The sequence below is a fragment of the Macrosteles quadrilineatus genome, unplaced genomic scaffold (assembly GCF_028750875.1).
Source record: "Macrosteles quadrilineatus isolate MER2022 unplaced genomic scaffold, UCM_ALF_1.0 Scaffold_7__1_contigs__length_78375512, whole genome shotgun sequence".
NCBI lineage: Eukaryota > Metazoa > Arthropoda > Insecta > Hemiptera > Cicadellidae > Macrosteles > Macrosteles quadrilineatus.
The window spans coordinates 8,094,248-8,107,667 of NW_026542600.1; the positions used below are offsets into that span (position 1 = coordinate 8,094,248).

General features: G+C 33.5%; 1 protein-coding gene across 1 annotated transcript in view; it reads right to left on the minus strand.

Moving 5' to 3' along the window:
• LOC128998127 (protogenin B-like) overlaps positions 1-13,420 on the minus strand; it is a 145,511-nt gene that overhangs the window by 46,796 nt on the left and 85,295 nt on the right. Inside the window, exons 2-3 of the mRNA XM_054424126.1 lie at positions 5,684-5,877; positions 3,181-3,292 (exon numbers count right to left, since the gene is read on the minus strand). Coding sequence (XP_054280101.1) covers positions 3,181-3,292; positions 5,684-5,877 — 306 coding nt within the window. The remainder of the gene's footprint in view (positions 1-3,180; positions 3,293-5,683; positions 5,878-13,420) is intronic.

Genomic DNA, 13,420 nt, shown 5'->3' on the forward strand with positions numbered 1-13,420 from the left:
CAGTAAAATATGTGACTTTAGCTACGTCACCCCTAGTAAAATCAGATTTTTAGTAATTTGTACTGCCCTCTTGTAAAATTGTTGATTATTAAGTTATTTCCGTAACCCCTCTAGTAAGACTTGCGATTTTGTAATAATACCCCTAACCCCCAAACAAATCTATATGATTTTTCTGGCACTTCCCTCGACCCCAGTAAAAGCACTTTTTCAGTGCTTACCATTAGTCCCAATTAAAATGTATTTTCAGGAAAATGTGTGACTTTTCAGTGATTTCCATTATACCCTTCTAATTTTTGTGAACTAAATAATACTAAACATCTAAATTTCTCACCTAAATTCCTAATCTAACTTCTGCTCTGCTTAATAACAGTAAAATCCGTCTTTTCAGAAACCCCAAGTAAAATTTGCTACTTTTCAATCCGTACTTTTCATTCCGCAAATTTATTTCCGTTCCCCTCTTCTAAAATCTAATAATTCTTCACTTGAGTGATCGCAGACCCTGTTATTGGTCGTATGAGCCACCAAGACAACTATGACTACATGTCAACATGTACCAAGATGATTAAACAAGGTCAAAACAACAGCCAAGTACTCTGTCCAAGGCAATGGATATTTGTTGCTTTTTAACTCCCTCATGCAGTTGGGTGCAATGCCATGAAACTAAGACTGAAATCTGATGAGATCAAATGTGATTTGATGCATTCACTTTGCATTATTTATTTTTAGTGTGGTTTTATGGTTTAAGAAAAAAAAAATAATAATAATAATACCCCCCCTGCAGTAAACCTGCAGACTAAACAAATTTACATTTCCCTGATTGGATTTAAACTAAAATGCCTCCTTAAAAATATCACATTTATCCACTATTTAAATATAATTAGTTTAACGAGTACTTAGGTTTGCTGCAACAGAAAGGGTAAAAGTGGTATTTTTATAATAATAGTTTAGTAATAAGAAAATGCATTTTCCAAATTTGATCTAAATGTGTTCATAAACAAGCAAACTGCAAGAGTTGACTTATTCTCCATAAGAATAACGTGGGAATTTAAAATTTACAATTTTTTGGAATTTTATCTGTAACCATTAGGCGCACAAAACGCTTCAATATACTAAATTATTTGTTTTTTAAAGCTCTACAAAATGGTTTGGAAATAAATTGTGAAATTTTGTGTTTTTAGGGACAAAAATGAGAAAAACCTATTTCTACCCCATAAAACCCCGTTCCCAAGTCCGATCATGCTGGTTCGCGAACTCGTTTAAATAAATGTAGGTTTACACGTTTATACCAAATGTCATCAAAATCGGATCATTTTTGCTCGAGTTATCGTGCTAACAGACACACACACATATATATATATGAATTGGAACAGATGGTGGTTTTTTTTTGCCTCTAGGGACCTCAAAACGAAAAAGTTAATCTGTCCCAGGTCCAGGTCTTACCATGAGTACTACGGTAATAGCTTATTCATATGGGTAATTCGCTAATAATTGGGTGTCCTCTTTTTATTTTTTGTATTAAAAACTAACTTTTCCTTCTTAACAGATATTTGAAAAACTAAAATAAATTAAGTCACTAAATATGCTTATATTGTTTTTGATGAGTCAGGGAATCTGTACTGTACCATTTACTGATTTTATGATGAACTGCAGAAGAACCGACATTATCCTTGTAGTTGTAGCCTGACGATGGCTCCTAAGTGAACTAGTTGCCACAGCAACCAATTGGATTACCAATCACAGGTATTTAAACCACTTACTGAATCACTTCCCGAGCATTACTAACTACTTTACATTAAATACAAATTATGATCGTTATCAACAACTTCATATTTTCTAAAAAACTTCAGTATCAAAATGAGTCATTGTAGATAGATGAAAAACTATTTAAAATTTTAACAAATTTATGTATAATGAGAGCAAAGTTTAAATAAAACCTGAAATGTTTGACCTTTGCGTTTAGCTAGTAAAATAGCAAGAAACTATTGTTTGGTAAACTTTGTTTATTTTGACATCCACAACCTTTCCAAAAGCGAAACTAACAAACAAACCTAAATAAATGTGAACATGTAACAAATGTACTTGAATAAATATTTTACCTTACATGTTTAAATGTTAGTGTTTAAATATTACAATTAACATGGTTGTTAATGTACAGACAAACAAAAACTATTTCTCTGTGGTGTTTGTTTCAAAATGAACTCACAACTAGCTTTTTCTATCTTTTTAATTTTAGAGAATCTAAAATGCATCTGAGTCTGGGTGGAAAGACTGGTAATGTTTACAAATTCAGATATTATTTTGTCCTTTACATAGTTACAGCTTGGTTTGGTCTCTAAAATGGAATTACTTGGTAATATTAGCTGTTAACAATTGAACAACCAGAGATATAAAAGTATACACTGCCAGTTTAAAATGTATAACAATACAAACTTGTACGTGTTCTATGTGTCGTATAGTATATCTAAATGTGGTCTGTAGGTATATGTTAATTATTGTAAATTGATAAGAAAACTTTTATTTTCAAAAAAAAAAACTGAGCGATGGAAAAAATAATCTGTTAAATGTTTTGGGAATTTGTTGCTTTCATAAGTGTTATTCTAAGTATTTTGTGTAAAATATACGCCAGTTTTGGCACGTTTATTTTTATACAGAGGCAAAGATTTCAGTTCTCAAATCCCTAAACCTAACTTAACTCCACAGTTAAAAAGTTGTCTATGATTGAACTCTCTACGAATTATACAAATAGTCTAAAGACTGGGTGCTACTTATTTTAATCTACTTATAGTTGGCAGACATGTAAATAATAGATTATCTCTTGAAAATGAATTACCAAACTAAATGAATGAATGTCTAGTAGGGTTACTGTACATGTTAGCTATGACAGCTCATCTTCAGCAGCAAATGAAAAACCTAAAATAAATCTTATTAAACTGCTTTTGTCGCATATGTACACACATTCACACACGGAAAAGTTATTTTGCACTATTGCGGGTATTTACATTTGCGTATGCACTTGTGGGTCCATCAAGACCGGTCAACATTTGCATGCCAACTACTAAGTAAGTAGATTTTAATCTTACTGAATATTAAGTGTGTCAAGGCTGTTCGATTTGAAACTCTGTGCTACACTATTTGGTTATCAATCTACCAATCTCTTAAAGTAAAGATGTTGTCACTTACAGGCAAACCGCAGCACTGCAGGCCTGGAGATGATCGCACCAACATTGGACCTGACGATGCAGCGATAAACTCCCTGATCAGAAACTCCATGTCCTGCCTTCTTGTGGAATAACTGTAAGTAAAATCTTCTGTTAGTGGTTCATCTCAAAACTACAGTTAAATAAGTCTATTTGATGAGTTGTTTATCTACAACTTGTACCACTGACATTCAATACGGAATCAGCCCACCATTGAGACTTAAAGTTCATATTGAGCAATTTTGGTATCACTTATCACTAATTGATTTTAGATATTGAAGAAGACAGCCCACTATTGAAAGTCAAAAATGAAATATTGATGTGTTGAAATGTTAATAATTTTTACCAGTGACATAGGCTAAAAAGACAGCCCAGCATTAAAAGTATAAAAAAGGTTAGCTTTACAGTTCCCTTCTATCAAGCTTAATTTCTTCTCCAAAGAGACCTGCTACTGTTACAACTCTATTCTATGATATTTTTATGAGATAGGAATACATGATGTACCATAATGAAGCTATAGATTATAATCAGTTGCATACATTTCAAGCGCAGAAACAATACCTACTTAACAGCAGCACCTTTTATCACTGGCTCAACTCAGCTATGGTCATTTTTTAATATAAAACTAGCCAAAACCTAAAACATGTTAATATAGCTTCTTCAAAACAGAATTATCCAAAGTCAGTTAATTTGTTTTCCAAACATGCAGAGTTTGTGGAGCAGAAGTAGAACCTTGTTAGTAAGACTTGAGGACATATTATGATCATATTATTAAGACACACTTTAATTGTTGCCATAAAATACTTAAAAACATATATTTAACACTACCTATGATTCAATAAATTTAAAATTTCTATCATTTTTAAGAATCTGGTTGTCAAGGTTCACTGTAATATTAAAAAAACAAAACAAAAATTAAATGAAGTTTTTAGCTGAAAATACATTTTGCTCTCCCTTGAACCCTTTGGGTTTTGAAAAATAAAATGCCATTTCCGCACAGAAAGAGTGTACAACAATCTATCTGTTTTTGGTCGAGGGAAACTGGGACTATTGTTATTGCTTAAATTGTATTCCTTTTATATATGTGGCCAATCTGTAGTGCGCTCCTTCTTGTGTACTATTTATTTTTCAATGTGTAAATCAAATAAAACTGTTTTTCATGTAGTTTGCTTACACAAATATATTCAATGTAACACCTACTCAACATCTAACAACGCAACATTGTAATCTAATACATACATTTTCTGATTACACCAAATCTAATACTTGATACACAGTTTAAGACCTGTAAGCGCTAATAGAGGAAGAATTGAAACAGTTGCCGGGAGAATTGGAGGCAATTTACACAGCTAAAGTTTAATTTAAAGTTGATCTGCAGTCGGGAGGGATGTGTCTAATTACAATACTTTGGGAAGAGGAAACTCATAAGGCAGAAAGGATTGTAAGGAGATAAGGAAGGGACTAAATCATCCTTCTCTTCTAACTTGTGAAATTTAAACCGGACTCAAACATTCTGGACCATCAAAACTGGAGTTTACCGGTTTCAAAAACATAACACAATACAAAATCATCGATTCACAATTAAAAAAGCCTTAGTTTATGGAATCGCCTTAAAATTTTTAAAAGTTACAAAAATTATAAAATGTTACTTGCCAATTAATTTTGTCAACTTAGAGTAGATGTAAATGTAATTTTTGGTCTTTATGATGAGTGTGGAAATGTGTAGAACCTGTATCATTCAGGACATTTAAGTCCAAGGATTGTTGTCAAAAGGTAGAAAAATAACATAAAATGTGTAGCAAGAAAAATCAGCTGATAGAAAACCTTAAAAATCCAAAATCTATTGACACTACTTAAAAAATGTTACTTTTTGGTATTTTCTGTAAAAAAAGTAAAATGATTAATGAAAGAAGTTAGTTCTAAGGAAAGTGTTTGGTACTAGGATGGATTTAGACTTCAATCTTTGTCTGTCACAATCAAAATTAAAGACTTTGTTAGACTGCTTACGACTCAATTTCTATAAGAAAAGATAGAAAAGAGATACTGTACGCATAAAAGAATATATCTCATTGTATAGTATCTCCAATAGGTGATTGATTAAAATGCATTTCAGCAAACATCTAGAATTACAATATTTAAAGCTAGTACACCACAAGACTAGCTATCAAATAAGGTGTGTCTACGTTTGTATGGTAAAAGTCTCACACTAGTTTTTCGTATTAAAAGAGTTCAGATTATTTTGACAATTTTTGTAGGATTACACTTTGTATATTAAAAATAAGCTAGAGGTTTGCAGCTACTTTCAACCTTGTATTTGTCTACCTATAGTCCTCTGGAATGTGGTGCCAAGCAAAGCAAGTGGTGATCCAATAGGGAATAACAATTTTTATTGCACTACCGAGGCAGTAATACTGACTGAGCCATTGGCCAAGACCCACATAAAACCATCAAAGTATTTCTAGTAACATGATGGCTATCTAACTTACCTTCTTGAATATGAGTGATCCGTTGGAGGAAAGTTGGATGCGAGAGTTGTTGACGAGAGGAAGCAGTTTGTCGTCCAGGGTCCATTGGAAGGTGACATTGGGAGAGGGAGAGGAACATTGTAGCAGCGCAGGCTTGTTGCGGCTCGCCACAAGGTCCTCAGGCTCCACTCCGAACTGCAGCCCCAGTTCTAGACCTGCAAAAGCAACAATGTTGGTAACATATCTCCATCTACCAATGTCTAGCAAAAGTTCAAATCAAGGAACGTTGTAGCAGCGCAGGCTTGTTGCAGCTCGCCACAAGGTCCTCAAGGCGGTTTCACACTGGCATACGCGGACGATTTCTTCGTCCGCGGACGGATGCGAAAATAAATCGCTGCCCATGTTATCAGATGGGACCGTTCACACCGCCCATTGAAACGTAGCGTCCATCCGCGGATGCAGAAATTCGTCCGTGGACGATTTGGTGGAATCGCTCTGGGAGCGATTTTTCTAAAACGTCCGCGGACGATCACGCCCTCGCGCATGCGCAGACAGAGCAGTAGCTCTCAGCGAGGCATGTGTCACTCGCATCACAGTGTTCAGTAGTTTGTGTTTACAGTCATAGTGTTCATCTAGTTGTTGTTTTGTGTCCTCCCTTGTTGTTTGTTATGGCTGAATTAATTGAGGCTGTCCGTGCCTACCCAGTTATCTGGGATACAACTATAGAAATTTATAGAGATCAACAAGAGAAAGATAAAATTTGGTTGGAAATTGCGACTACACTCCACAGAGATTACAAAGAGAATAAAGTATCCTAACCAATAACCATGTATATTATACGAATTACTGTACAGTAAATCATTATTAGATTTGTACTTTGATTATTTGCATTATTACAATGATTCACCAAATCGCTGCCGCTTACTGTTAATTGGATGAACCCACTTTCTCCTTTTTGATAATGAGTACAAAAGTAGGGCCTACAACCTCGTCGTCACTATCATCACTACTTGAATCAATCCACAGAACAGAAAATCCGGGTTGACACCATGGGAAAGAAGGCTCAGACATTTTGCACACCTTCACTGAGTTGTAAGAGGAAGTATGTTTAATCTATGATTGTAGTAGGAATGGCCAACTCCATATGCGCATGCGCGAATGAGTGGACGTTTGAAACGTAGCTCGCAATGTGAAGGGGGCGCGTAGCATCCATCCGAATCATTTCATCCGTCCGGGGACGAATTTACCGCCTTCAGGCTCCACTCCGAACTGCAGCCCCAGTTCTAGACCTGCAACAGCAATAACATTGGTAATTATGATTTCTATCTATGTCAAGCAACAACTCATTTCAAGGAACATTGCAGCAAGGCAAGCTTCTTGTAGGACTTGTAGTCAAGCGAGCGAACAATGCCCAGTTCAAAACATTAATACGAGAGACTACTGGCAAACCCTCTATTTGGTGTGGGGTGTGGATTAGTTTATGAAGGAACCTTGGAGAGGAGTCATCCGCAATCCAAGATAGCTTGTATGCATTTGACACAGACTATCCAGATCATCTGGTCATCGGCAATGATAATTAAAAGGAAATTAATTACAAGTTTTTAGCTAGAGCTACCTCAGCAACAATTTTGGAAGTACAAACTCCATCAACCTCTCTTTAGACAAAGAACAATTCTTCTTACAGATAGTTCAGCTCAAGAATTAAACTCATACTCTGATACAAATTTGACTTGAAAAGTTGAAAACTTGTGGCTAAAATTACCTCATGAACAATCTACTACATGATACGTTAAAACCCTTCAACTTTACAGCTCATCGTCATTTCATAAAAAAATGGTTTCCCTAAACTTTTCACACCATAAACAGTTAACTAACCAACAGCCCCTCCCATGATCAAAGAGTTTCTTCCTAAATGAACGCTTTATCTTGAGAATATTAAATGTTAAACATGCCATGATCATTCACCTTGTTCAGATTTTCATCCCTAACCGTTAAGATTAACCTTTGCTCATCATGAAGAATTGGCTTGATGAAGGGTTATCTAAAGAATCATTTGAACATATAACAGACACTTGATAAACTATTGACTAACCGTTTCATGAACAGTTCATTTTATGGACAGTTATCTTAACAAACAGTTCTTCTCTAGAACCAAGGAACCAAGTCAGTGTATCGGTTTCCTGTTGCTATTATTGACTGTTATGTTAGAGATATACAAATAAAGATAACTCCTACTACAACAAATCAGTGGATAATCAATATTTGTTAATGATTTGTTCTACACATGGATTTCTTCCCACAATGTACCATGGATGAACAATGGTACTCTATGCTAGATGTAAAACAGTTTTGAAAAGTTTTGTATCTTCAAACTATTTTTAACTTTCTTTTGAAGGTTTTGTATAGTGAACAATGTTTTGACCCGTGTCTTTAACATAATTACCAACCAAAATTGCCAGGTAGTTGGTATACCTTTAAAACCACCATTGCGCGAATGGTTTCTCGGCTTTAGACTACATTTTTGTCTAAAAACTATCAGTACCCCTTAGGATTATTTCCAAGATCAAACTGGCTTCCTGATACCTGACATATAGTCTGAAGGATGGAACCTGTATCCCAGGCCTTAAATCATTGACCAGTCCCCAGGTACAACGAGAATCAGCAGTCAAGTTCCATTATACAGACTATATCAAACCTTTGTTGGCAATACACTGGTCAATCACATTCGCATTGAGGTTGGTCGTTGTCAATATTGGAGGTTGAAAATCGGAATGACAAGTGATGTATCATAGCTGTCCAAACTATAAATTGCATAGTCAATAGCATTTTGATGGCTCTTCTGTTGGATTGCACAATGTTCATAATGTATACAATATTTGTTTAGAAATGTTATGTAATATTTTTGTACCCATCAATAATGCATTAACAAAATTTAAACAGAAAAATATTACTGTTTCATAATAAAATACATTTTAGTGAGGTATACATCTTCCAAGTCGTCGCTATAAGTATTTTACACAATAATTTAACCAGCAACACTTTAGCAGATATAATATAGAAAATCGTCGCTACAATAGCAGCGCGTTGCTTTGGGGTATAAAAGCGCACAAACATCTCAAAGTAATCCTTAAAGAAAGACGTTTATTCGAAGTTTTCTTATTTGTTGAATTGATCAAAGTATGATATTTTGCCTCAAACTACAATACAACCAAAACATTTTATAATCAATGAAACTGTTTGATTTGTAGTTACATGGTTCAACGTTATGCTCAAACTAGTACAATAATCTTGCAATAAGCGGCTGGTGTTTTCTTGTTGAGGGGCGCGCCAAATCGGTATTTACACTATGTACAAAACCATACGCATCACACTATGATTTAGCAAAGATAATATTGAGACTGATGGTACATAAGACCAATTTGAAGCTACTCTCACGAAGACCAAGAATTCAGTGCAACAATACTAATTAAAATTATTGCAAACAGTGGGAATTTCACTAAAAATCTGTTGAATTTCTCACAATAAAATATTTGACTTTCAATCTTAACTACAATTCAACCATTGCAAATAGTAGAAAAGTTATGTAAATTTATGTAAAGAAAAACTTTACGTGGCAAAATACTTAGAATGAACGCGTTCAAGTTGTGGCAGTTCCTGAATTAGAATATTTTACAACTCAAACTAATACAATTATTGTAAATGGAAAACTTGGAAGACTTTGTAACAAAACTTCATTGACGTAATCAAATTGTTACGGATTGTAACATTCGTCAGTGCAGCGCATGTAAAGTGCACGGATGCACTGGCAATAGTAACTTTGATACAAATACGTACAACGTAGTAAGTTGATGTAGGATCAATACATACAGGGTGCGCGCGCATGTAGGGGTGTGGTGTTGCGGACCTCACCACCCCTCCCCCTCACAATCATCCCCCGAACACGCACCAACTTTAAATTCTTTTCCCTGTACATTTGATTCTGCGAGTTTCGAGCGAGAATCGAATATCCCGTTGTCAGAACTGTTAATTGCATAGTGAAATGTAATACTTGATAACATACATCAAGTATTACATTTCACTATGCAATTAACGTATGGGAAATAATTGCGAACAATTGGTAAACCACCAATACAAGTTTGCGGATGTTAGAAGTACGGGAAACATTATGAGACTTGTATATAAACAAATAATTTAAGTACTTTCTCTAGGGTAGCCGAAACATTATTTACAGAAAGTATTGTTTTCGTCAAACTTTTCCGATTAGATTTTTTGGTGGAAATATAAATTTTGGGTCCTTTTGATTTATGAACCAAAAAACGTGGTCCTCGAGGGTATGTATGTGTGTATGTATACGTATGTATGCGTACAGTGCTACAGACTATACATGTTGTCCGATTTATAGAAACATTTCGTTATGGTCACTATGGTATATTTAGGAGAGTAAATTTTAATTCGGGGTTTTAATTGTAGTCTAATTTTCTCATAAAACCCCATAAAATAACGGAATAACCTGATTCTCACAAACTCTTCAGTAACAATTTGGATTAAAATGTAGTATGTTATAGTCCTATAAACGGTTAACCAAAAGGCGCAACTCTCGTTTTATGGTTCAAAAGTTCCGCAATTTTTGTTTTTCCCCATAAAAAACTCGTAAGTCCTCCCAACGACATCCACTTACATTATAAAAAAATGTGTGTCAGTTTGAATATTCAGTTTATTCTTGTAGTTATCCGTGGACAATAGTAAAAGTTCACTGAATCAGTTAAGTTAAATGTCCGTATTGACCCTTTAAACAACAATCATTCGTGTTTCATTTTAAAATAAACTCATTACGTAACATTATCTACATACACTACAAATTCTTTTTCAATAATCGGTGGTGAACACACTATACAAGAATAGTTGTAGTAATGTAATATAGATAGGATAGCAATTTCAACTATACATTAGTTGTATGCCATTTTGATAATAGAGCAAATAGTCATCATTGTAAAAATAAACATTCCATATACTTACCGAAAAAATTGTATTTATCACCCTTTTTTGAATTTCGAAGTCGAAACGTTTTCATCAGAGCTATTAGTACAGTAAAATGTAAAACATAAAATTGTCTATGCGGGGATTTCGTTGTGACATTGAACATTATAGAAACACAATAAACTAATACAAAATACTGACACTGACAAAAAAACTCTGTATTTGAACAACCTCTTGTCATTACTATTTAGAAAATACAATAGAACTACAAGTTGCTTACCTGATGAAAAGCTAATTGTCAAATGCATTCATTTATGCATGTAAAAATTGTATGTCAAGATGAAATTTTCTAGATGGAAAATTGGTACGTTCCACCTAGGCGACAATAAATTTTCGACTTTGAAATCGATATTAATATAAATATCAGATTGCTAAGGTCAATGAAATATAATAGAATACATATAACAAATTTAAGTCCAAACAAAATCCTATATAATATGAATAAAGTTGAATACTTGTTACTTCGAGCTGGGAATCTGTACCTAGAAACACATTAATACGGTATAACTAATACGGTATAACTAAGTTCTGTGTAAAAAAGTTCTAGACCAATGGTAGGGCCTATAGCCAGGACAAATCTATTTTCGCCATAATATGAGTACCGTACAAACTTTTGAAAATTTAACATGTGACTTGAGATGCCATTCCGGAATTCTTTTGATTTGTTTACTTTTTACGACTTCAATTTTGGAATGTACAGACAAAGGGAAAGAGAACGACTTCACTCCTGTTCATGTATTAGTCAAATAAACAAAACCCTTTTTATATTTATTTGGAAGAAGTATTTGGCAATTCGATTAACAAACAATCAGAAGATTTAATACAAAGGAAAGTCCATTAGGTCACAATAACATAGGACGTTTCTAAGCCAATGTGGTTAAGTAAAAGGTGGATTTTTGTAACCCACAAAACACACTACGGAGGATGAGTATTATTAATTAATCAAATAATATATCTGTATTATATGTATATGTACGTAATAGAACATCCCTAACAGGTCTTTGACCAATAATTCACAAGTGTTTAAGTTAGTTAATCTTAGTTATTCTTAGTTTACTCTGTGAGTAAGCTTTGTAAATCAATATATAAAACAATAAAGATTTTCCGATTTTTCTGATTATATGTGTAAATAATACAAATAAATAGTATTTAAAGGTTTTGAAAGGTTTTCTTAAAAAATTAATAAATTAATATCGAAACACAATAAATTAACTGAATACATAAATAAACTTATTGATTAGTTAATAACTATATACAATTTCTATAATGTACAAATAATCTGTGTTAAAAACTGAAAACTACGTTAAAACCAAAAAGTTCTAAACATTTTTTAAGAAAATAAAACAGATCATTCATTGCACAAACTAATAAATTGTGTTTAGCTAAAAACCTTGAAAATTATTTTTAATATGTATATTTACGGTAACAGCTTAGTCAAGATTTAAATTCCGTCTTAAACCTTGTAGAATCAATAACAAAACTCTCATGGGGATTATTAAGGAAGACTTGTTATCAAGGTTTACTTCTTATTGAGGTTTGCAACTTGTGATTAGGGGTCAGATAATTTCAAGGGCGACTTGTTATCGAGGTTCCACTGTACGTATTTTTTAAGGGAGGAACGGTTTAGTTTGCCTCTGTGTAAGTCTATACCCGGAAATAATTGTTATATGTATTAAGAGTTTTGCACATGAATGTTAATGTATTCTTTAAAAAAAATAATAATAATAAACATGGTACGTTACAAAAAGGTTTGACATAAACACTACTTTGAAAACAACTCCTTTGTTGTTTTCTTTGTTTTCCTTCTTCGTATTAGTGATCGAAAAATTTGAAGTGGTAAATTGAAATTCCAGGCATTGTTAAAGGTTCCTTTTAACCTGAAGAAGGTATCAGATTCCGGATCCTAAAACGTCCGAACGACAATATGTGTTTTACTGTTTCCATATTAACTTTTTTGTTAATTTCAGGTTGAGTAAAACCCATTCATACCGGATAAATATAGATACAAGCATTTATTTTATTTTTAGATGCATCTAGCTACTTACCTGTATCTATCAATGGTCTAAAGACAATTACTGTATTAATCTGTTTTTCAAGAACTGATGTAAGCTCTAAATTTAAACAACCCCTCAATCCATAACATTTAACCAAATCGAATAAATTGAGTACCATTTCAGCATGTTACAGTAAGTAATAATACTTGGAAAAGCCTTCCTGGAATGATATTAGAGAGATTCCAAGAAACGTTAGCATTTAATGAACGATTTCTCACTTTTTAACTTAAATGGGGTTTGTTATTTCAAAATATTTGCCTCTTTTTTGAAGATCTTTGGAAAGATTATAACTATTTAATACAAAAAATGAAACAATAATGTTTTCAAATGTTTAGTGTTAAGTAACAAATATTGTGAATATATTAATTAATTAGTCCATGTCCCATTAATACGTGTAATTTGTAAAAATTTTACAGATTGTGAAACTATTTGAACAAGAAAGTTTATATTTTCTCAACGAGGCCCTGATGATGCTACAATAGTAGAACGTCGTGAAAAGTCCCGAAAAACAGTGACACGAGTTTATAAGCTTATGTAAATCATAATCAAAAGTTTGAGACCGTTTTACTTTTACGTACAATACCGGTGCACTCGGAGAAAACAGGTTAAAATCGCCCGGAAACTTGATGTATTTCTGGTAGCACCGGTAGAACAGATGATGATACCT